At 44.3% G+C, this 24,210-nt stretch overlaps 2 protein-coding genes across 2 annotated transcripts; both read left to right on the top strand.

Annotated features, from left to right (window-relative positions):
• The first annotated feature begins 817 nt into the window (after positions 1 to 817).
• On the top strand, positions 818 to 2,128 carry LOC109941973 (uncharacterized). The gene is made up of 2 exons (XM_020543270.2): positions 818 to 1,868; positions 1,953 to 2,128. The coding sequence occupies exons 1-2, from the start codon at positions 833 to 835 to the stop codon at positions 2,093 to 2,095; spliced, it is 1,179 nt and encodes a 392-aa protein (XP_020398859.1). The 5' UTR covers positions 818 to 832; the 3' UTR covers positions 2,096 to 2,128.
• A 2,125-nt stretch (positions 2,129 to 4,253) lies between these two features.
• On the top strand, positions 4,254 to 7,735 carry LOC109941521 (uncharacterized). The gene is made up of 3 exons (NM_001360082.1): positions 4,254 to 4,941; positions 6,370 to 6,557; positions 6,810 to 7,735. Exons 1-3 carry the CDS (start codon positions 4,311 to 4,313, stop codon positions 7,272 to 7,274), a joined length of 1,284 nt encoding a protein of 427 aa, NP_001347011.1. The 5' UTR covers positions 4,254 to 4,310; the 3' UTR covers positions 7,275 to 7,735.
• Positions 7,736 to 24,210: the final 16,475 nt, after the last annotated feature.

Raw genomic sequence — 24,210 nt, 5'->3', positions numbered from 1 at the left:
GCCAACTATGATCCAAAGACAGACAAAGCAAGGAAGGCTAGCTCAAATGATCCAGGTTGGAAGTATGGTTATTGGGCAAATTTGGCAAATAGAGATCAAGTGACATGCACCCTTTGTGACACCATAGTTTCTGGAGGGATAAAAAGGCTAAAGCAGCATCTAGCATGTGGCTATAGAGATACAAAGATGTGTTCAAAGACCACTACTGCAATTAGAAAGGAGATGAGGGATTACTTGGAATCCAAAAGAAGGAAAAGAGCTATTTTCCTAGATGATAATGAGCGGCAAGAGGAGGAAGAGGATGTAATGGTGGTGGATGCAGCAGCTGAATCTGTTCAAGTTCAACAAGATGAACCTATAGAATCCCAAGGCTCTAAGGTACAACCAAGTTCAGGGACTGCAGCCAAACACAGGCGTGCAACCTATCTGTACAAGGATACAACATCAATCAAGACCAAGGCAAATCAAGCAAGCAAGCAAAAGTCAATTGTGGAGATGCTTCGGAAATCACCTGAAGATGTAGTTGATGAAAGGTGTAAAGGGTGTTCTCAACCCACAATTGCATCCAAGATGAAGTCCAAAGAGGAGAAGAATTATGTTGATATGCAATGGGCTTTGTGGTTTTATGAATGCGGTGTGCCATTTAATGCAGCAGCAGCAAGACAATTTCAGGTTGCAGTTGAGGCAACTGCCCAGTTTGGTTCAGGCTATAAGCCTCCATCTCCATATCAACTTGGGCAGCCATAGCTTAAGGATGATGTGAAATTGACAAGTACTATGAGGGAGGAACACGAGAGGGCATGGAAGCATTATGGTTGCACGCTTATGTCAGATGGATGGTCTGATAGGAGGCAGACATTTGATCAACTTCCTTGTGAATAGTCCAGAGGGGACATACTTCTTAGAGTCTGTGGATGCATCAAGTGAAGTTCATGATGCATTTATGCTAGCTGATTTATTAGGGAAGAAAATTGAAGAGATTGGGAAAGAAAAAGTGGTTCAGGTTATCACTGATAATGGGGCTAACTACAAGGCAGCAGGTAGGATACTTATGGAGAGGTTTCCTTCACTTTTTTGGAGCCCATGCGCTGCACATTGCTTAGATCTTATGCTAGAAGACATAGGAAACTTGAAGGAATTTAAGAAGCCCATTGTACGTGCAAGACGTGTCACAACTTTCATCTATAGGCACGGTAGAATTCTTAATTTAATGAGAGAGAAGACAGGTGGGGCAGATCTTGTGAGAGCTGCAGCCACTAGATTTGCCACTGCTTTCCTTACTTTGAAAAGTTTGTACAAGCACAAGGATCCTTTGAAGGCCCTATTTCTTAGTGAAGAATGGAATGGAAACAAGTTGGCAAAAACTGCTGCACGTAAGGAGGCTTGTGATATTGTGCTCTCTGTGGAGTTTTGGAATAAAGTTGAAGATTGTCTTAGAGCTTCAGCCCCTCTCCTCATTGTACTTAGAGTGGTTGATGGTGATGAGAAACCTGCAATGCCAGAGGTCGCGGCACTAATGAAACATGCAAAAGAGAAGATCAAGCTAAGCTTTGCTATTGATAGCAAGAAAAGCTTACTTAAGAGAATCATAGACATCATTGAGAAACGATGGATGAAACAAATGGACCATCCTTTGTATGGGGCTGCTCTTTATTTGAATCCAGGAAAATTGCATCCTCTCATTCGAGATGATGATGATGCAACTGTTGGCCAACTAAGAGGTTGTTTCCTTGATGTGCTTGCAAGAATGGTGGATGATGAAGAAACAAGAGCCAAGATTGATGCTCAATCCTTAGACTATGAAGCTCTTAGAGGAGAGGCCTTCTCAAACAAAATGGCCAAGAACAACCTGGAGACAATGAACCCACGTAAGTGATGCTTGTCTTGTAATTGCAGCAGGTTTTATACATTAACATCTAAATTTATGTTGTATTTCGCATTTGGCAATCAAGTTGATTGGTGGCGTTCATATGGTGGGCGTGCTATTGAGATTCAAAGGTTTGCTAGGCGTATTGTTGGTCTTTGCGCTTCATCATCGGGTTGTGAGAGAAACTGGAGTAGATTTGAGTTTGTGAGTATTGTTGTCTTTGTCTAATTGTTTAATTCTTAGCTTGTGTAGGTTTCAAATAAGGCGTGAGAAGAAAGGGAAAGGTTTTGACCCTTTGGTCATTGAAGAGTTTGATTGGGATAATGAGTGGGCTGATTCCTCCTATGTGCAGCCTCAAGGTGCTCGTGGGTGTGATTGTGGTGAGGATGAGAATGGCCTTACATGGGAACTTGTTGATCAAGCTGTGGGTGCATCAAGCTCACTGCGAGGCCGAAATCTTCCAAGGAATGCCAACAAGCGTGGAAGAGTTTCACACTCAAGGTTTGACTTTGAAGAAGATTTTGGTTCAGCCAATGAAGAAGAGGAGGACCAAGATCCACATGATGATGTTGATGTGACTGATTCTGAAGATGCACATGATGATGTTGGTGGAGAAAACACTGAGGCTGCTCCAGATGAGTTCGAAGATGGATATTGACTCACTAAGAGTTGGCTGATTTCAGATTTGCAGCTTACCTATTTTTGTGCAGTGCTTCAATGCTTCACTGCTTGAGTGCTTGTGCACTTACTAGTCTTTTAATCTTTTGATTGATCTATGTCGCTAAGTCATCATGGGGCTGTACTGGAACTAATTATGCCACTAAGACTAGCAGTCTAGCATATGTTGTTGCTGCTATTTTATTCCCACCAATGTATTGTGGGTTTAATTTGATATACCTGTCTGCTACTGCTATTTTATGTCTTACTGTTTTAATATGTCAATATTCATAGGTTAATGTAGCTTGCAGCTTGAAAGAAAAGAAGAGGAGTTGGATCTTCGATAAGAGAGATGGATCATGGATGCTACAAGAACAACAAAGAGAAGTGCAGAGTACATACCAAAGCATGGACAACAAAAAGGCTTGTATTGTATTCTCTAACCTTACCAATTTTACTATTGGAAGTGTTAGATTGTTAGGATTTTTTTGCATATCCTCGCCTAGGCGATCCTCATATGGCGTCGCCTCGCCGCACGCCTAACTCGCCTAGGCGTTTGGAAGGGGGGTTGTCGCCACGCCTCGCCTTAACGCCTTAATAACCTTGCCGCTGGTAAACCGTTTTCTGGGAATGGTAAACCGTTATTTGAGACCGGTAAACCGTCAATATTTGCCGAAAAATCAGATTTAATGCTAAAACTGAGTATTTAGTGGTCAATTTAGGCATATTAGTCTTGTTTACTGTTATATGCTATATGTGAAGATGTTATATGTTATATGTGAAGATGAACCCATAGCTCAAGTCCAGTTTAGGCATTTAGTGGTCAATTTCGGTTTTATTTCCTGACCAAGATGGAATCCGTAGATCAAGTAGCTTCAGTTCTTCTAATAACTATCCGTCTAGACAAGACTCAATCTATAACCCTTAGCTCCAGCTCTTCTATATGTGTTCCTAAGATTTGCTGATCAGGAGAAAAGTCCAACACTTGGTGAAGTGCACATGCAATACACAAACGCCGAACACACGTACCGGTATATTTTTTGCTTTGTGGATAAATATTTATTTGTCGTTCTTGTTTTATCGCTAATGTAGCTCATATATTTTGTATAGACCTATCACTATCACTATAACGGATTGGAACAATATCACGATCTTTCCAACATGCCTGAGTACTATCACCATGACTCGAGATAAACATGTGAGTATTGTGAAATAAGTCAACCTATATGTCGTTGGCTCGTTGGAGAGTTGCAAAAGAACTTGTATTTGAGTATTGCTAAGTTCGCTGGTTGTTTGTTGCATGAGAACTGGAGTTTGTGGTTGTATATATATGTTTTATGTTATTTCGGTGAACACATGTCGTGTAGATCAATTAATATTTAATGTGCAATTTGAATTGAGCAAACTACAAATAAATATTGTCAAAATTTTCCATTTTCTGTAAAAAACAGCAAAAACCGGTTCGTTTCGCGCCGGTGGTTTAGAGCGGTTTTCACCGGTTTTTCGCCGGTAAACAGATTCGAATTCAAATTGATTTGAATTGGTCAAATTGGTCGATTTTTATCGGTTGTTGGTAAACTGTTACCGGTGGGTAGCGGTTTTCGCATAGGAAACGGTTTTGTAAACCGTGGATGGAGCTGATGAGAGACAAAATACGTTATACGTAGAAACAGCAAGCCGCAGTTTACACGGTACCGTATCAGGTTTCCCGTTTCCATCACTGACCTGACTTGACCGGCCGTCCCATCCTGCGGCTCTATCTTTCTCGCACGCACGCTCCGGCGTCATGTCGTGGATCGCGCGCTCCATCGCGGCCACTCTCTCCTCGCCGCGCAGCTCCGACGCCGACGACGCCGACTACGACCCTGCCTCCGCGCAGAGCGGGGCAGGGCCGGAGGAGGAGGAGTCCCACGGCAGCAGCCCTAACCCGGGCCCTGAGGCCGGGGAACCCGAGCAGCCCGGCACACCGAGCCGCGGCGTCAAGGACGACATATCCGAGCTCACCGAAACGCTCACTCGCCGCCTCTGGGGCGTCGCATCCTTCCTCGCACCGCCCCCGACCCCGCCGGAGGCCTCCACCCCGCGCGCCGCGACTCCGGCACAAGGGGAAGATGAGGGGATTGAGGATGGGGAGGAGGCCGCGGTGCTGTCCCCCCGGACTGCGGGGATCCGCAGCGATCTAGCCGAGATAGGCGGAAGGATGTGGAGCGGTTTCTCGATGCTGCAGAACAACTTGGCCGTGGCCGAGATCTCCAAGATCGCCTCGTCGCTCCTGCCGTTCGGGCAAGGGGAGGCGGACGAGGGGGAGTCCGTGCCCGGCATCACCGAAGAGGTGGTGGTGTTCGTCAGGCACATCTCCACGCGGCCCGAGACATGGCTCGATTTTCCCCTCTTCATCAGCGAGCGCTACGCGGATGGTATAGCTAAGGCTCTCCGCACATGTGTACTCTACTTCAGCATTTGGTCGTTATTAACGTGGAAGGGAAGTGATTGGAGGGGGGCTTGGTTCAGAACTAATGATTGATTTTTGAAAGATAATTAATGATCGTTAGATTCTTTCCACTTTATTTTAATGAGGGGGATTGCTCCTGCCATTACTCATAAATAAATAAATAAAATTTATTGGATTGTAGTATGTCATTCATTTTATCCTTATAGTGGTACAAACTACTCATGCATATCTTTTGCAGTAAACAAGGCATCCCATAGTGATTACATTTGTGAATGTTCCTTGAAAAAGAGTACTAGTAATTAGTTCTCATGTTTTTACGATCAAGGTTGTTGAAAGGCACTCTGAAGTTAGCGCCTCTGCTTCAATTGAATTGTGTGGTCAGATTTTTTTGTTGCTGGTGGAAGGGGGTATATGAGTGGTAGCTGCTTCAGTTTTGTTGGGCTTTTAGTTTAATGACATAATTATTTACATATTTTGAACAATAGTATGAGTTACCCTCTTCTAACATTATTGGCGATAGCATGCTTCGGTGTAACTGAAGCTTTCTAAACAAAGGTTTCTGGAACTTTCACATTGTAATTGACCTTTCATTTTTCATAAATGTACCTTTCATTTTTCATAAATGTTCGAGTACCCATAGTTTCTTATATGTTGGAACTTATGGTGTTTTGTTATACTGCATAGGTTTTCTAATAATTTTATTTATGGTCAGTGAACATAGATGTATTCTGTATTTGGTTACTGATACTATTGGTTGTTGAGTTAGTTTTGCCATGTCCCAGAAACTGGGTCTTTTTTATCTGAGATCGCTGCTTTAAGCTAGCAATATTTTCATTTAGTTTTCACTTTTAAGGACGACTCGGTTCACTTGACCAGTTTAGTTCTATGCAAGTAGTGAAATAGGTCTAGGCTATTACTCTGGAATTGGAAAAATATCATCATGCAATTATGCTTGAGTATTTAAGTGTTACAGTTATACGGGGAGTACCTTTCAACAAAAATGTTGTCTGCATGGATGTTTTGTGTTTTATAGAACAAATTCCATTGCTATATGATTTGTTCCAGTGTTAATTTGAAGGGCATGCCTGGTATAGTTGTGAGAGCTGTCTCACTGAATCACCAGATCACGTTTTGGAAGCAGCCTCTTTGCATTTGCGAGGGGAAGGCTTGTCTTGGTTTATCCCTTCCTAGACCACATGTTTGTTTGTTTTTTCTGGAATAAGTAGATTATGTCCTATGTTTGCCAGTTTACTCATATCTTCTTCAGACTTTTAAGTCTTGAATGGTTCACCAGAGGCTGTATCCCCAAAATTCAATCGAAGTTTGTGCAATGGACCTCATTGATTCCCTGTATCCCATCATCGTGTCTTACAAAGTTTCTTTCTTTCTTCAGATTTCGAACTGTCAGATGCTCAGTACGTGCATGCTCTGTCTGTAGAGCACCTTGTGCCAGGATTATCAGATTTAAAGGCTCAGATTTGCTCTACTGACATGACTGAAGCATGTTTCTGGAAGATCTACTTTGTGCTTTTGCACTCGAAACTCAATAAGCAAGATGCTGAGGTTCTTTCGACGCCACAGGTATTTTTTATTCTGGATCGTCCATAGTATAAATCTTGTGACCCAGTTTTTTTTATATGATTCCTGTGCGATGCCTATTGCAAGGGATGAGAGGGTTAGTAAATAAATAAGTAAGCTTTGAGCAGCTAGTTACAGGTAGGTTTGCATGTTGTAGAACAACACGGTCTTCTTGTTTTTCCTTGGCCTTTTTTTTTGTTCTGCCACGCTTTTGCTTTGTACCTATGTTTCTAAGGGACCTTGTTATCTACACAGATCCTAGAAGCAAGGGAGCAGTTGTTGCAAAGTTTAGGGTCTGAGAAAAAGCGGGGATCCAAGTTTCCCGACGAGTCATCCGCCGAGAGCTCGAACGCATCCTCCGCTCCTGCTGAAGAGAAGGTGATTCAACCTCCAGTCATCCAAGACAAAGCAGGCGCTTGGGAGAAATCATCGTCCGAAGAACCTTCTGAAACCGTGTCCGAGAAATTCCCAGTCTCAACCACCGAAGTGGAAATGGTGGACAAGTCAGTGGTTGAGGAAGAGCTGACTGTGGCAAATGAGAGCAAGACCTCACCGGTGAAGTCCAAGCTTCCCTACGAGGCTGATGAAGAGGAGGAAGTCGACGAGTGGCCCGATGACGACCCCACCGATGAGGCTGGCCACAGGACTTTGCTAGGGCGGGAGGAGGAGGACGTGTCGTTCAGTGATCTGGAGGACGACGAGGACGATGATAGGAGGTAGAAGCGGATGATGGGCAGTAGCCAAGTTGGCTAGGGGAAAGCTCGTACTATGGTCCCGGCGCACAACAGTCATGGTGATCCGTCAACCACATGCTGGCTTCATTGGAGTAGGGCCGAGAACACACTCACACCCAAGGATCAATGGTTTGTTAGTTATTATTATTAGAGTCCGGAAGTAATGAGTCCCAAGCAGTAGCAATAAGCATGCATGTATCTGCCGCGCGTGTTAGTGCTAATGGCAAGTCCTGCTGCTTCTGTATTATTGGCCCCGTCCTGTAGCTTGTACATAGAGCGCTCGCGGTTGGGTTGGGCCTTGTGTAATAAACCTACCGTCCGGGAACTTGAGCTTGTGTTTAAAAGGACCGACCTGTTCATTAGGGAGGGACCTGGGGTTCCAGTTCCTGGCTTCCGTTCCGGCAGCCGTTCTGCAGTGCAGTGCAGGCTCCATTGATTCCAAGCAGGGTGCACAGCTTTAATAAACCGAGCTGACTCTTCTCTGTAGTACGTACGTACTAGAGGAATTGCTTTGCGTCACTGTCATTGACCGCTGGCAAACAGAAAGTCAGAACGAGGTGCTGTAGCTTTCGTCTCCTCTGCTCACCGCCGACGCGTAGGGAAGTGAGAGCATCTAGAGGGCGTGAATAGGTGATCCTATAAAAACTTAAAATTTAAAGCCACAAAACTTGATTAAGAGTTAGCACAATGAAATCAAGTGGCTAAAGGCGAACTTTTGTGAAACACAATAAACACAGTGAGAACAAGCACAAGAGACACGAGGATTTATCCCGTGGTTCGGCCAGGTATAACACTTGCCTATTCCACGTTGTGGCGTCCCGGACGAGAGTTGCACTCAACTCCTCTCAAGTGATCCAATGATCAACTTGAATACCACGGTGTTCTTCTTTCTTTCACTATATCCCGTTTGCGATGAATCTCCACAACTTGGAGCCTCTCGCCCTTACAAATGATGATCACAAAGAAGCACGGATGTAAGGGAGGGAAAAACAACACACACAAGTCTAAAAAACAACAGCTCGAACACGCACACTAGTCACAACTTGAGCTCTAAGTTCACACACGGAGTTCTCAACTCAAAAGGAGCTCAAATTGCTATCACAAAGAATCAAACGCGCTAGAATGAAGACTTGGTGCTTAGAGATGATCAAAGAATGCTTGGTGTTCTCCTCCATGCGCCTAGGGGTCCCTTTTATAGCCCCAAGGCAGCTAGGAGTCGTTGAGAGCAATCCAGGAAGACAATTCTTGCCTTCTGTCGGGTGGCGCACCGGACAGTCCGGTGCACCACCGGACACTGTCCGGTGCTGATCTCTTTTCTATTCTAGCGCAGCCGACCGTTGAAGATTTGGAGCCGTTGGCGCACCGGACAGTCCGGTGCCCCCATCAGACCGTTGGCTTGGCCACGCGTCACGCGCGGATTGCGCGGCCGACCCGTTGGCTCACCGTACGCCGCCGACGAAATCCCGAAAGCAACCTTCTCACCAGAGCCAGCCTGGCGCACCGGACAGTCCGGTGCACCCAGACTGAACAGCAGCCAACTCTTTTTCCTTTTGTCTTTTCTTTGATTCTAGCACTTTAGACAAATATGTTAGTACACAAAAACCAATGTAATAAGTCTAGAATCATACCTTTGTGTTGATTTTCACTTCTAACACCATTTGGCATAGTTTCATACTTAAACCATTTTTGTGTTGGCACTTGATCACCAAAATACTTAGAAATGGCCCAAGGGCACATTTTCCTTTCAATCTCCCCCTTTTTGGTGATTTATGCCAACACAACAAAAAGCAACTAAAAGAAGTGCAACCTCAATGCGAATGAGTACACAAATTTGTTTTGATTCAAATTTGGCATATTTGGATCATTCTATGCCACCACTTGGTTTGTTTTTGCAAATCAAACTCAATTTCCTATCTCTAAGTCAAATTCACTTGTTGAGGCATAGAGAGAGGTATTCCAAGAGAAATTGATCAAAGATTCAAAAACTCCCCCTTTTCCCATAATCAAACATTCTCCCCACAAGAGACCAATTTTTGACAATAAGAGACCATAGGAGTATTTTGACAAATCAAAAGCTCTAACTCTACTATTTTCAAAATTCTCAAGTGGTAGCTGATCCATTTCTTGCTTTGGCCTTAATTTCTCCCCCTTTGGCATCAAGCACCAAAACGGGATCATTTTTGGCCCTTTAACCCCATTGCCTCACCAAAATTGTCAATTAGGAGTAAAAAAGGCAATAAGAGTATGGAGATGAACTTGGAGTAAGTTACCCTCTCATCGGAGTGCAGTGGAAGTCTTTTATGGTCCAAGTCCACCTTTCCCTTTCAATACACCTTTGAGACTAATTTAAGAAAACTCAAGCACATGGTTAGTCTCAAAGGATCAAGTTGTAGCACATCTCCCCCTAAATATGTGCATCACTCACACATGGACTTTTGAGGTCCGGGGATCATGGGTACAACTTGAGCACCATAAATAAGCAACAAAATCAATCCAAGTTCCGCGAATCTAAGACATTTAGCTCACTACGCAATCTGCAAAAGGTCTTTTCATCTAGAGGCTTGGTAAAGATATCAGCTAGCTGGTTCTCGGTGCTAACATAAAACACTTTGATATCTCCCTTTTGCTGGTGGTCTCTCAAAAAGTGATGTCGGATGTCTATGTGCTTAGTGCGGCTGTGTTCAACAGGATTATTGAAAGTCGCCTAGAGGGGGGTGAATAGGGCGAATCTGAAATTTACAAACTTAATCACAACTACAAGCCAGGTTAGCGTTAGAAATATAAACGAGTCCGAGAGAGAGGGCGCAAAACAAATCGTGAGCGAATAAAGAGCGAGACACGGTGATTTGTTTTACCGAGGTTCGGTTCTTGCAAACCTACTCCCCGTTGAGGTGGTCACAAAGACCAGGTCTCTTTCAACCATTTCCCTCTCTCAAACGGTCCCTCGGACCGAGTGAGCTTCTCTTCTCAATCAAACGGGAACAAACTTCCCCGCAAGGACCACCACACAATTGGTGTCTCTTGCCTTGGTTACAATTGAGTTGTTCGCAAGAAAGAATGAAAGAAGGAAGCAATCCACAAGCGCAAGAGCTCAAAAGAACACAACAAATCTCTCTCACTAATCACTAAAGCCTTGTGTGGAATTGGGAGAGGATTTGATCTATTTGGTGTGTCTAGTATTGAATGCTATAGCTCTTGTAAGGTGTAGAAGTGTAGAAACTTGGATGACTTGAATGTGGGGTGGTTGAGGGTATTCATAACCCCAACCACCAAACTAGCCGTTTGGTGAAGGCTTCTGTCGCATGGCGCACCGGACAGTCCGGTGCGCCACCGGACACTGTCCGGTGCGCCAGCCACGTCACCTGGTCGTTGGGTTCCGACCGTTGGAGCTCTGTCTTGTGGGCCCGCCTGGCTGTCCGGTGGCGCACCGGACAAGTCCTGTAGACTGTCCGGTGTGCCACCAGCGCGTGCTCTATCCTCTGCGCGCGCAGGCACGCATTTAATGCGTTGCAGTTGACCGTTGTGCGCGAAGTAGTCGTTGTTCCGCTGGCTCACCGGACAGTCCGGTGTTACACCGGACAACCCGGTGAATTTTAGCGGAGCGGATTCCCGAAGCTGGCGAGTTCAAAGTCGCTCTCCCTTGGGGCACCGGACAGTCCGATGAATTATAGCGAAGCGCTTCTGAGAATTCCCAAAGGTGAGGAGTTCAGCTTGGAGTCCCCTGGTGCACCGGACAGTCAGGTGCGCCAGACCAGGGAGCACTTCGGTTGTCCCTTGCTCTCTTTGTTTGAACCCTTTTCTTGGTCTTTTTATTGGCTTTTTGTGAACCTTTGGCACCTGTAGAACTTATAGACTAGAGCAAACTAGTTAGTCCAATTATTTGTGTTGGGCAATTCAACCACCAAAATCAATTAGGAAATAGGTGTAAGCCTAATTCCCTTTCAATCTCCCCCTTTTTGGTGATTGATGCCAACACAAACCAAAGCAAATATAGAAGTGCATAATTGAACTAGTTTGCATAATGTAAGTGCAAAGGTTACTTAGAATTGAGCCAATATCAATACTCATAAGATATGCATGGATTGATTCTTTAAAATTTTAACATTTTGGACCACGCTTGCACCACATGTTTTGTTTTTGCAAATTCTTTTATAAATTCTTTTCAAAGTTCTTGTTGGGGACTTGTTCTCAAATGCTATGAATTAAGAACAAGGCAACATAAAATGTTAAATATTAATGCCCTTCGTCCGCTGAAGCATTATCTCCTCACGGATTTAATGAACTTCGGACGAAGACCACGAGCAGAATATCACGAAGGTTACACCTTCGTGATTAAACTCACAAAATAATATAAAGTAATATAAAATGTGAAACATTAAAGATAAATATATCAGAAATAAATGACATCATTCGCATATTTTATTATATGAATCTGACATATTAGAACATAATGTTTAGGTACATTTATACCTTTGCCTTGACAAATAATAATTCCCGAGTGATGCAGGAATGCGTGAACAGTAAAGGAATATTGTTCACTATTTATAGGCACAGGACACAGCCTGTGAGGAATTACAATCATGCCCCTCATAAAAGTTTACAACAATGACTCAGACCCTTATGGACTAAAAGGTCATTCTATCTTTAAGTCGGTTCGACCCTTCATCTTCGGATATGCTGTAATACCGAAGCTTCATGAATGGTACCTTCGGCATCACGTACGAGCAGCTTCAGCCGAAGCTGTTTCTTTCCGCAGGACCTTCGACGACGAAGCATAGTCCCAACAGTTCTTTTGCAAATATTCAAAGGTAAATGAATAAGATTTTGAGAAGCATTTTCAAGATTTGAAATTTTCTCCCCCTGTGTCAAATGCTTTTCCTTTGACTTAAACAAAACTCCCCCTCAATGAAATCCTCCTCTTAGTGTTCAAGAGGGTTTTAAGATATCAATTTTGAAAATCCTACTTTCTCCCCCTTTTGAACACAATAAGATACAAAAAATCATTAGTTTTAAAATTAGAGGTGGTGGTGCGGTCCTTTGCTTTGGGCTAATACTTTCTCCCCCTTTGGCATGAATCGCCAAAAACAGATACTTTGAGTGAAATATAAGCCCTTGTATTACTTTCTCCCCTTTGGCAAATAAAACATGAGTGAATATTATACCAAAGACGGAGAGTTGCATGGAGCGACGACGAAGGATGAGTTATGGAGTGGAGTGGAAGCCTTTGTCTTCGCCGAAGACTCCAATTCCCTTTTAATACACCTATGACTTGGTTTGAAATCCACTTGAAAACACATTAGTCATAGCATATATAAAAGAGACATGATCAAAGGTATACTTATGAGCTATGTGTGCAAGACATCAAAAGAAATTCCTAGAATCAAGAATATTTAGCTCATGCCTAAGAGTTTGTTCATCTAGTGGCTTGGTAAAGATATCGGCTAATTGTTCCTTAGTATTAATATACACAATCTCGATATCTCCCTTTTGTTGGTGATCCCTTAAGAAATGATACCGAATGGCTATGTGTTTAGTGCGGCTATGCTCAACGGGATTATCCGCCATGCAGATTGCACTCTCATTATCACATAGAAGAGGAACTTTGGTTAATTTGTAACCGTAGTCCCTAAGGGTTTGCCTCATCCAAAGTAATTGCGCGCAACAATGTCCTGTGGCAATATACTCGGCTTCGGCGGTAGAAAGAGCTACGGAATTTTGCTTCTTTGAAGCCCAAGACACCAAGGATCTTCCCAAGAACTGGCAAGTCGCCGATGTGCTCTTTCTATTAATCTTACACCCCGCCCAATCGGCATCCGAATAACCAATTAAATCAAATGTGGATCCCCTAGGATACCAAAGCCCAAACTTAGGAGTATAAACTAAATATCTCAAGATTCGTTTTACGGCCGTAAGGTGAGCTTCCTTAGGGTCGGCTTGGAATCTTGCACACATGCATACTGAAAGCATAATATCCGGTCGAGATGCACATAAATAGAGTAAAGAGCCTATCATCGACCGGTATACCTTTTGATCTACGAATTTACCTCCCGTGTTGAGGTCGAGATGCCCATTTGTTCCCATGGGTGTCTTGATGGGCTTGGCATCCTTCATCCCAAACTTGTTTAGAATATCTTGAATATACTTCGTTTGGCTAATGAAGGTGCCCTCTTGGAGTTGCTTCACTTGAAATCCCAAGAAGTACTTCAACTCCCCCATCATCGACATCTCGAATTTTTGTGTCATGATCCTACTAAATTCCTCACATGTAGATTCGTTAGTAGACCCAAATATGATATCATCAACATAAATTTGGCATACAAACAAATCATTGTCAAGAGTTTTAGTAAATAAAGTAGGATCCGCCTTTCCAACTTTGAAGCCATTAGTGATAAGAAAATCTCTTAGGCATTCATACCATGCTCTTGGGGCTTGCTTGAGCCCATAAAGCGCCTTAGAGAGTTTATACACATGATTAGGGTACTCACTATCTTCAAAGCTGGGAGGTTTCAACATAGACCTCTTCTTTGATTGGTCCATTGAGAAAGGCACTTTTCACGTCCATTTGGTAAAGCTTAAAGCCATGGTAAGTAGCATAGGCAAGTAATATACGAACTGACTCAAGCCTAGCTACGGGTGCATAGGTTTCACCAAAATCCAAACCTTCGACTTGTGAATATCCCTTGGCCACAAGTCGGGCTTTGTTCCTTGTCACCACACCATGCTCGTCTTGCTTGTTGCAGAACACCCACTTGGTTCCTACAACATTTTGATTAGGACGTGGAACCAAATGACATACCTCATTCCTAGTGAAGTTGTTGAGATCCTCTTGCATCGCCACCACCCAATCCGAATCTTGTAATGCTTCCTCTACCCTGTGTGGCTCTATAGAGGAAACAAAAGAGTAATGCTCACAAAAATGTGCAACACGAGATCTAGTGGTTACCCCCTTATGAATGTCGCCGAGGATGGTGTCGACGGGGTGATCTCGTTGGATTGCTTGGTGGACTCTTGGATGTGGCGGCCTTGGTTCTTCATCCTCCTTGTCTTGATCATTTGCATCTCCCCCTTGATCATTGCTGTCATCTTGAGGTGGCTCATTTTCTTGATCTTCTCCTTCATCAACTTGAGCCTCATCCTCATTTTGAGTTGGTGGAGATGCTTGCGTGGAGGAGGATGGTTGATCTTGTGCATTTGGAGGCTCTTCGGATTCCTTAGGAGACACATCCTCAATGGACATGTTCCTTAGTGCGATGCATGGAGCCTCTTCATCACCTATCTCATCAAGATCAACTTGCTCTACTTGAGAGTCGTTAGTCTCATCAAACACAACGTCACAAGAAACTTCAACTTGTCCAGAGGACTTGTTAAAGACTCTATATGCCCTTGTGTATGAATCATATCCTAGTAAAAAGCCTTCTATAGTCTTAGGAGCAAATTTAGATTTTCTACCTCTTTTAACAAGAATAAAGCATTTGCTACCAAAGACTCTAAAATATGAAATATTGGGCTTTTTACCGGTTAGGAGTTCATATGATGTCTTCTTGAGGATTCGGTGTAGATACAACCGGTTGATGGCGTAGCAGGCGGTGTTGACCGCCTCGGCCCAAAACCGATCCGAAGTCTTGTACTCATCAAGCATGGTTCTTGCCATGTCCAATAGAGTTATATTCTTCCTCTCCACTACACCATTTTGTTGTGGGGTATAGGGAGAAGAGAACTCATGCTTGATGCCCTCCTCCTCAAGGAAGCCTTCAATTTGAGAGTTCTTGAACTCCGTCCCGTTGTCGCTTCTAATTTTCTTGATCCTTAAGCCGAACTCATTTTGAGCCCGTCTCAAGAATCCTTTTAAGGTATCTTGGGTATGTGATTTTTCCTGCAAAAAGAACACCCAAGTGAAGCGAGAATAATCATCCACAATAACTAGACAGTACTTACTCCCGCCGATGCTTATGTAAGCTATCGGGCCGAATAGGTCCATGTGTAGAAGCTCGAGTGGCATGTCAGTCATCATAATGTTCTTGTGTGGATGATGAGTCCCAACTTGCTTTCCTGCCTGACATGCGCTACAAATCCTATCTTTCTCAAAATGAACATTTGTTACTCCCAAAATGTGTTCTCCCTTTAGAAGTTTGTGAAGATTCTTCATTCCAACATGTGCTAGTCGTCGATGCCAGAGCCAGCCCATGTTAGTCTTAGCAATTAAGTAAGTGTCGAGTTCAGCTCTATCAAAATCTACTAAGTATAGCTGACCCTCTAACACTCCCTTAAATGCTAAGGGAAATGTGCCCTTGGGCCATTTCTAAGTATTTTGGTGATTAAGTGTCAACACAAGTGGACTTATGCAAAGTGCAAATCAAAAGTAAAGGTATGTTTCTATGACTTAGTACATTGTTTTAGAGACTAATGTATTGTGTCTAAGTGCTGGAAACAGGAGAAATCAAGTTGGAAAGAGATGGCTTTGTTCAGCAAAAGACAGCTCGGTCTGGGTGCACCGGACAGTGTCCGGTGCGCCAGGCCGGCGGCTATCAACTGGCTGCTCTCGGGAAGTAATTAACGGCGTACAACTTTAAATCACCGGACTGTTCGTTGGTGCACCGGACTGTTCGGTGGTGCACCGGACTGTCCGGTGAGCCAACAGTCGGCCGGGCCAACGGTCGGCCGCGGAATCCGCGCGTGACGCGTGGCAAGAGCCAACGGTCAGAAGGAACACCGGACTGTCCGGTGTGCACCGGACAGTGTCCGGTGCGCCAACGGCTCCCAAGTGCCAACGGTCGGCTTTGCCAAATAAGGAAGGAGATCCGCACCGGACAGTGTCCGGTGGTGCACCGGACTGTCCGGTGCGCCAGGCGACAGAAGGCAAGAATTGCCTTCTTGAATTGCTCTCAACGGCTCCTAGCTGCCTTGGGGCTATAAAAGGGACCCCTAGGCGCATGGAGGAGCACACCAAGCATTCTATAAGCATTCCTAAGCACCAAGACTTCAATTCCGCGCATTCGATTCTTTGTGATAGCAACTAGAGCTCTATTTGAGTAGAGAACTCGTTGAGTGTGTTGAGAGCTCGTGTTGTGACTTGTGTGTGTATTGTCGCTCTGATTTTGTGTCTTGTGTGCGTTGCTCATCCCTTCCTTACTCTGTGCTTCTTTGTGGACATCAAAGTGTAAGGGCGAGAGGCTCCAAGTTGTGGAGATTCCTCGCGAGCGGGATAAAGTAAACAAAGCAAAACACCGTGGTATTCAAGTGGGTCTTTGGACCGCTTGAGAGGGGTTGATTGCAACCCTCGTCCGTTGGGACGCCACAATGTGGAGTAGGCAAGTGTTGGACTTGGCCGAACCACGGGATAAACCACTGTGTCTATCTGTGATTGATCTTCTTGTGGTTATCGTGTCTTGCAAGAACTCTTCTCTAGCCACTTGGTTTTATTGTGCTAACTCCTAACAAAGTTTTTTGGCCTTAAGTTTCAAGTTTCACAGGATCACCTATTCACCCCCCCCTCTAGGTGCTCTCAATTGGTATCAGAGCCGTTCTCTTCAAGAAAGGGACTAACCGCCCGAAGAGATGGATCCTAGGGGCAAGGGGATGGTGGTCAATGATAAGGAAAAGGAGTCCTTCGTCAATGATCCAAAGGATGACAAGCCTACTGACTCAGGCTCGGCCCACAAAAGAAAAGACGAGAGGAAGAAGAAAACAAGGCGCATCAAGGAGATAGTCTACTACGACAGCGACGAATCTTCCTCCTCCCAAAAGGATGACGACATCGACTATGAGAAAAAGAAAACGGTCAATTCAAACTTTTGTTTTGATTATTCTCGTATTCCGCAAAATACAAATGCTCATTTACTCTCCATTCCACTTGGTAAACCTCCTCACTTTGATGGAGAGGACTACGGATTTTGGAATCACAAAATGTGTAGTCACTTGTTCTCTCTCCATCCAAGCATATGTGAGATAGTAGAGAGTGGAATGCAATTTGATAGTAGTGATAGTCCCATGTTTATCAATGAGCAAATTCACAAAAATGCACAAGCTACTACTGTTCTTCTAGCATCATTGTGCAGGGATGAATACCATAAGGTGAGCGGCTTAGATAACGCCAAGCAGATTTGGGACACCCTCAAGATCTCACATGAGGGGAACAATGTCACCATGCTCACCAAGATGGAGTTGGTGGAGGGCGAACTTGGGAGATTCGCAATGATCAGGGGCGAGGAGCCAACCCAAACGTACAACCGGCTCAAGACCCTCGTCAACAAAATAAGGAGCTATGGAAGCACGCGATGGACGGACCACGACGTCGTCCGCCTAATGCTAAGGTCGTTTACTGTCCTTGATCCACATCTTGTGAATAATATTCGTGAGAATCCTAGGTACACCAAGATGACGCCCGAGGAGATCCTTGGAAAGTTTGTAAGCGGGCGGATGATGATCAAGGAGGCAAGATACGTTGACGATGCATTGAATGGCCCAATCCAAGAGCCTCAAACCATTGCTCTCAAAGCAACTAGAAGCAAGGAGGCGCTACCTAGCAAGGTGGCACAAATTGAGGCGGTCGGGCTTAATGATGAAGAAATGGCCCTCATCATCAAGCGATTCAAGACGGCGCTAAGGGGTCGCAAGGAGCATCCCAACAAGACCAAGACAAAGGGGAAGCGCTCATGCTTCAAATGTGGTAAGATTGGTCATTTTATCGCTAATTGTCCTAATAATGATAGTGACCAGGAACAAGGGAACAAGAGGGAAAAGAAGAAGGCTTACAAGAAAGCTAAGGGCGAGGCACACCTTGGAAAGGAGTGGGACTTGGATTGTTCGTCGTCCGACTCCGACAACGAAGGACTCGCCGCCACCGCCTTCAACAAGTCGGCCCTCTTCCCCAATGAGCATCACACCTGCCTCATGGCAAGGGAAAAGAAGGTAAGCACTCGTGATACTAGTACTTACACTTCCTCAAGTGATGAAGAATCTAGCGATGATGAAATAGACTATTCATGTTTATTCAAGGGCCTAGATAGAACTAAGGTGGATAAGATTAATGAATTAATTGATGCCTTGAATGATAAAAATAAGTTATTAGAAAAGCAAGATGATCTTTTATATGAACAACATGATAAGTTTGTAGAGGCACAAAAATCCCTTGCTTTAGAAATTAAAAGGAATGAAATGCTCTCCTGTGAATTGTCTTCATGCCATAACTCTATTTCTAGCTTAAAGAGCATAAATGATGATTTGAATGCTAAGTTAGAGATAGCTATTAAATCAACATCTTGTGTAGAACAAGTTGCAATTTGCAATAGGTGTAAAGATTTCAATATTGATGCTTGTAGTGAACACGTAGTTTGCATTTCTAAACTAAATGATGAAGTGGCTAGTCTTAATATTCAACTTAAGACTAGCAAAAATGATTTTGACAAACTAAAATTTGCAAGGGATGCCTACACGATTGGTAGACACCCCTCAATTAAGGATGGTCTTGGCTTCAAGAGGGAAGTCAAGAACTTGACAAGTCATAAGGCTCCCATCTCCATCAAGGAGAAAGGGAAGGCCCCTATGGCAAATAGTATTCAAAAGAACCATGCTTTCTTATACCATGATAGGAAATATTCTAGGAATGTTCATCATGATAGAAGTTGCAATGATGTTGTTTCACATGCTTATGATTCAAATGCAATGTTTGCTTCAAGTTCTTCTATGATGTATGATAGAAGTTTGGCTAGGAAAAATGTAATTCAACATATGCCTAGGAGAAATGCTCATGTACCTAGGAAAACAAGTAATGAACCTTCTACAATCTATCATGCTTTAAATGCTTCCTTTGCTATTTGTAGAAAGGATAAGAAGATAGTTGCTAGAAAATTAGGGGCAAAATGCAAGGGAGATAAAACTTGCATTTGGGTCCCTAAGGCTATTTGTACTAACCTTGTAGGACCCAACAAGAGTTGGGTACCTAAGACCCAAGCCTAAATTTGCCTTGCAGGTTTATGCATCCGGGGGCTCAAGCTGGATTATCGACAGCGGATGCACAAACCACATGACGGGGGAAAAGAGGATGTTCTCTTCCTACGTCAAGAACAAGGATCCCCAAGATTCAATCATATTCGGTGATGGGAACCAAGGCAAGGTGAAAGGGTTAGGAAAAATTGCTATTTCATCCGAGCACTCTATTTCTAATGTGTTCTTAGTTGAGTCGCTTGGATATAACTTGTTGTCTGTGAGTCAACTTTGTAATATGGGATATAACTGCTTATTCACAAATGTGGATGTGTCTGTCTTTACAAGAAGTGATGGTTCATTAGCTTTTAAGGGTGTATTAGACGACAAACTTTATTTAGTTGATTTTGCAAAAGAGGAGGCCGGTCTAGATGCATGCTTAATTGCTAAGACTAGCATGGGCTGACTGTGGCATCGCCATTTAGCTCATGTAGGGATGAAGAACCTTCACAAGCTTCTAAAGGGAGAACACGTAATAGGTCTAACAAATGTTACTTTCGAAAAAGATAGACCTTGTGCAGCTTGTCAAGCAGGCAAACAGGTGGGAAGCTCTCATCATGCCAAGAATGTGATGACAACATCAAGACCCCTGGAGTTACTTCATATGGACCTCTTTGGACCCGTTGCCTATCTAAGCATAGGAGGAAGTAAGTATAGTCTTGTTATAGTTGATGATTTTTCCCGCTTCACTTGGGTATTCTTTTTGCAGGATAAATCTGAAACCCAAGGGACCCTCAAGCGCTTCCTAAGGAGAGCTCAAAACGAGTTTGAGCTCAAGGTGAAGAAGATAAGGAGCGATAACGGGTCCGAGTTCAAGAACCTTCAAGTGGAGGAGTATCTTGAGGAGGAAGTGAAAGGGAATTAGGCTTACACCTAGTTCCTAAATAATTTTGGTGGTTGAATTGCCAAACACAAATAATTGGACTAACTAGTTTGCCCAAGTGTGTAGATTATACAGGTGCAAAAGGTTCACACTTAGCCAATATAAAGACCAAGTTTTGGATTCAACAAAGGAGCAACGAGGCAACCGAAGGCACCTCTGGCTGAAGGCACCGGACTGTCCGGTGTACACCAGACAGTGTTCGGTGCGCCCAGAGGACTCCAACTCCAACTCTTCACTCTCGGGAATTCTCGGAAGCCGGCGCGCTATAATTCACCGGACTGTCCGGTGTGCACCGGACATGTCCGGTGCTCCAAGGAAGCGCGGTCTCCGGAACTCGCCAGCCTCGGGTTCGCGTGGCAGCCGCTCCGCTAAAATTCACCGGACTGTCCGGTGTGCACCGGACTGTCCGGTGTACCAGCGGAGCAACGGCTCTTTTCGGCGCCAACGGCTCCCTGCGGTGCATTTAATGCGCGCGCAGCGCGCGCAGACGTCAGACATGCCCATACCGGTGCACCGGACATCAAACAGTACATGTCCGGTGTGCATCGGACACCCAGGAGGTCCCAGAAGTCAGAAGCTCCAACGGTCAGAATCCAACGGCAGTGATGACGTGGCAGGGGCACCGGACTGTCCGGTGTGCACCGGACTGTCCGGTGCGCCATCGAGCAGACGCCTCCAGCCAACGGTCAAGTTTGGTGGTTGGGGCTATAAATACCCCAACCACCCCACCATTCATTGCATCCAAGTTTTCCACTTCTCAACCACTTACAAGAGCTAGGCATTCAATTCTAGACACACTAAAGAGATCAAATCCTCTCCAATTCCACACTAAGCCCTAGTGACTAGTGAGAGTGATTTGCCGTGTTCATTTGAGCTCTTGCGCTTGGATTGCTTCTTTTCTTTCTCACTTGTTCTTGAGATCTCAACTCCATTGTAATCAAGGCAAGAGGCACCAATTGTGTGGTGGCCCTTGCGGGGAAGTTTTGTTCCCGGCTTTGATTTGAGAAGAGAAGCTCACTCGGTCCGAGTGACCGTTTGAGAGAGGGAAGGGTTGAAAGAGACCCGGCCTTTGTGGCCTCCTCAACGGGGAGTAGGTTTGCAAGAACCGAACCTCGGTAAAACAAATCTCCGTGTCTCACTTGCTTATTCGCTTGGGATTTGTTTTGCGCCCTCTCTCTCGGACTCGTTTATATTTCTAACGCTAACCCGGCTTGTAGTTGTGTTTATATTTGTAAATTTCAGTTTCGCCCTATTCACCCCCCCTCTAGGCGACTATCAATTGGTATCAGAGCCCGGTGCTTCATTAGAGCCTAACCGCTCGAAGTGATGTCGGGAGATCACGCCAAGAAGGAGATGGAGACCGGCGAAAAGCCCACTACAAGCCATGGGAGCACTTCATCGGAAGAGTCCCGCACCAAGAGGAAGGAGAAGAAGAAGGACTCCTCCAAACGGAAGGAGAAAAAGGCTTCCTCTTCTCACCACCAAGAGAAGAAGGAAAAATCTTCTTCCCACAAGCCGCATCGGAAAAGCGACAAGCACAAGAGGATGAGGAAGGTGGTCTACTACGAGACCGACACTTCATCAACTTCTACCTCCGACTCCGATGCGCCCTCCATCACTTCTAAGCGCCAAGAGCGCAAGAAGTATAGTAAGATCCCCCTACGCTATCCTCGCATTTCCAAACATACACCTTTACTTTCAGTCCCATTAGGCAAACCACCAACTTTTGATGGTGAAGATTACGCTAGGTGGAGCGATTTAATGCGATTTCATCTAACCTCGCTCCACAAAAGCATATGGGATGTTGTTGAGTTTGGTGCGCAGGTACCATCCGTAGGGGATGAGAACTATGATGAGGATGAGGTGGCCCAAATCGAGCACTTCAACTCTCAAGCAACAATAATACTCCTAGCCTCTTTGAGTAGAGAGGAGTATAACAAAGTTCAAGGGTTGAAGAACGCAAAGGAGATTTGGGATTTACTCAAAACCGCGCATGAAGGTGATGAGCTCACCAAGATCACCAAGCGGGAAACGATTGAGGGGGAGCTCGGTCGGTTCCGGCTTCGCAAAGGGGAGGAGCCACAACACATGTACAATCAGCTCAAGACCTTGGTGAACCAAGCACGCAACCTCGGGAGCGTAAAGTGGGATGACCACGAGGTGGTTAAGGTTATTCTAAGATCACTTATTTTCCTTAACCCTACTCAAGTTCAATTAATTCGTGGTAATCCTAGATATACTAAAATGACCCCCGAGGAAGTTATCGGGAATTTTGTAAGTTTTGAGTGCATGATCGAAGGCTCGAGGAAGATCAACGAGCTTGATGATGCCACCACATCCGAAGCTCAACCCGTTGCATTCAAGGCAACGGAGGAGAAGAAGGAGGAGTCTACACCAAGTCGACAACCCATAGACGCCTCCAAGCTCGACAATGAGGAAATGGCGCTCGTCATCAAGAGCTTCCGCCAAATCCTCAAGCAAAGGAGGGGGAAGGATTACAAGTCCCGCTCCAAGAAGGTTTGCTACAAGTGTGGTAAGCCCGGTCATTTTATTGCTAAATGTCCTATATCTAGTGACAGTGACCGAGGCGACGACAAGAAGGGGAGAAGAAAGGAGAAGAAGAGGTATTACAAGAAGAAGGGCGGCGATGCCCATGTTTGTCGCGAGTGGGACTCCGACGAGAGCTCAAGCGACTCCTCCGACGACGAGGACGCCGCCAACATCGCCGTCACCAAGGGGCTTCTCTTCCCCAACGTCGGCCACAAGTGCCTCATGGCAAAGGACGGCAAAAAGAAAAAGGTTAAATCTAACTCCTCCACTAAATATGAATCTTCTAGTGATGATAATGCTAGTAATGAGGAGGATAGTTTGCATTCCCTTTTTGCCAACCTTAACATAGCTCAAAAGGAAAAATTAAATGAATTAGTCAGTGCTATTCATGAAAAGGATGATCTTTTGGATTCTCAAGAGGATTGTCTAATTAAAGAAAACAAGAAACATGTTAAGGTTAAAAAGGCTTATGCTCTTGAGATAGAGAAATGTGAAAAATTATCTAGTGAGCTAAGCACTTGCCGTGAGATGATTGACAACCTTAGACATGAAAATGCTAGTTTAAATGCTAAGGTTGATTCACATGTTTGTAATGTTTCAATTCCCAATTCTAGAGATAATAATGATGATTTGCTTGCTAGGATTGAAGAATTGAACATTTCTCTTACTAGCCTTAGAATTGAGAATGAAAAATTGCTTGCTAAGGCTAAGGACTTTGATGTTTGCAATACTACCATTTCCGACCTTAGAACTAAGAATGATATCTTGCATGCTAAGGTTGTAGAATTAAAATCTTGCAAACCCTCTACATCTATTGTTGAGCATGTATCTATTTGTACTAGATGTAGAGATGTTGATGTTAATGCTATTCATGATCATATGGCTTTAATTAAACAACAAAATGATCATATAGCAAAACTAGATGCTAAAATTGCCGAGCACAACTTAGAAAATGAGAAATTTAAATTTGCTCGTAGCATGCTTTATAATGGGAGACGCCCGGGCATCAAGGATGGCATTGGCTTCCAAAGGGGAGACAATGTCAAAATTAGTGCCCCTCCTAAAAGATTGTCTAATTTTGTTAAAGGCAAGGCTCCCATGCCTCAGGATAACGAGGGTTACATTTTATACCCTGCCGGTTATCCTGAGAGCAAAATTAGGAGAATTCATTCTAGGAAGTCTCACTCTGGCCCTAATCATGCATTTTTGTATAAGGGTGAGACATCTAGCTCTAGGCAACCAACCCGTGCCAAGTTGCCTAAAAAGAAAACTCCTATTGCATCAAATGAACATAGCATTTCATTTAAGACTCTTGATGCTTCATATGTTTTGACTAACAAATCCGGCAAGGTCGTTGCCAAGTTTGTTGGGGGCAAACACAAGGGCTCCAAGACTTGTGTTTGGGTACCCAAAGTTCTTGTTTCTAATGCCAAAGGACCCAAAACCGTTTGGGTACCTAAAGTCAAGAACTAAAATTGTTTTGTAGGTTTATGCATCCGGGGGCTCA

This window comes from Zea mays, chromosome 8, assembly GCF_902167145.1.
Source record: "Zea mays cultivar B73 chromosome 8, Zm-B73-REFERENCE-NAM-5.0, whole genome shotgun sequence".
Lineage (NCBI taxonomy): Eukaryota > Viridiplantae > Streptophyta > Magnoliopsida > Poales > Poaceae > Zea > Zea mays.
Note: the sequence above shows the minus strand (reverse complement) of the source record. Positions and strands in the feature narration are given on the sequence as shown.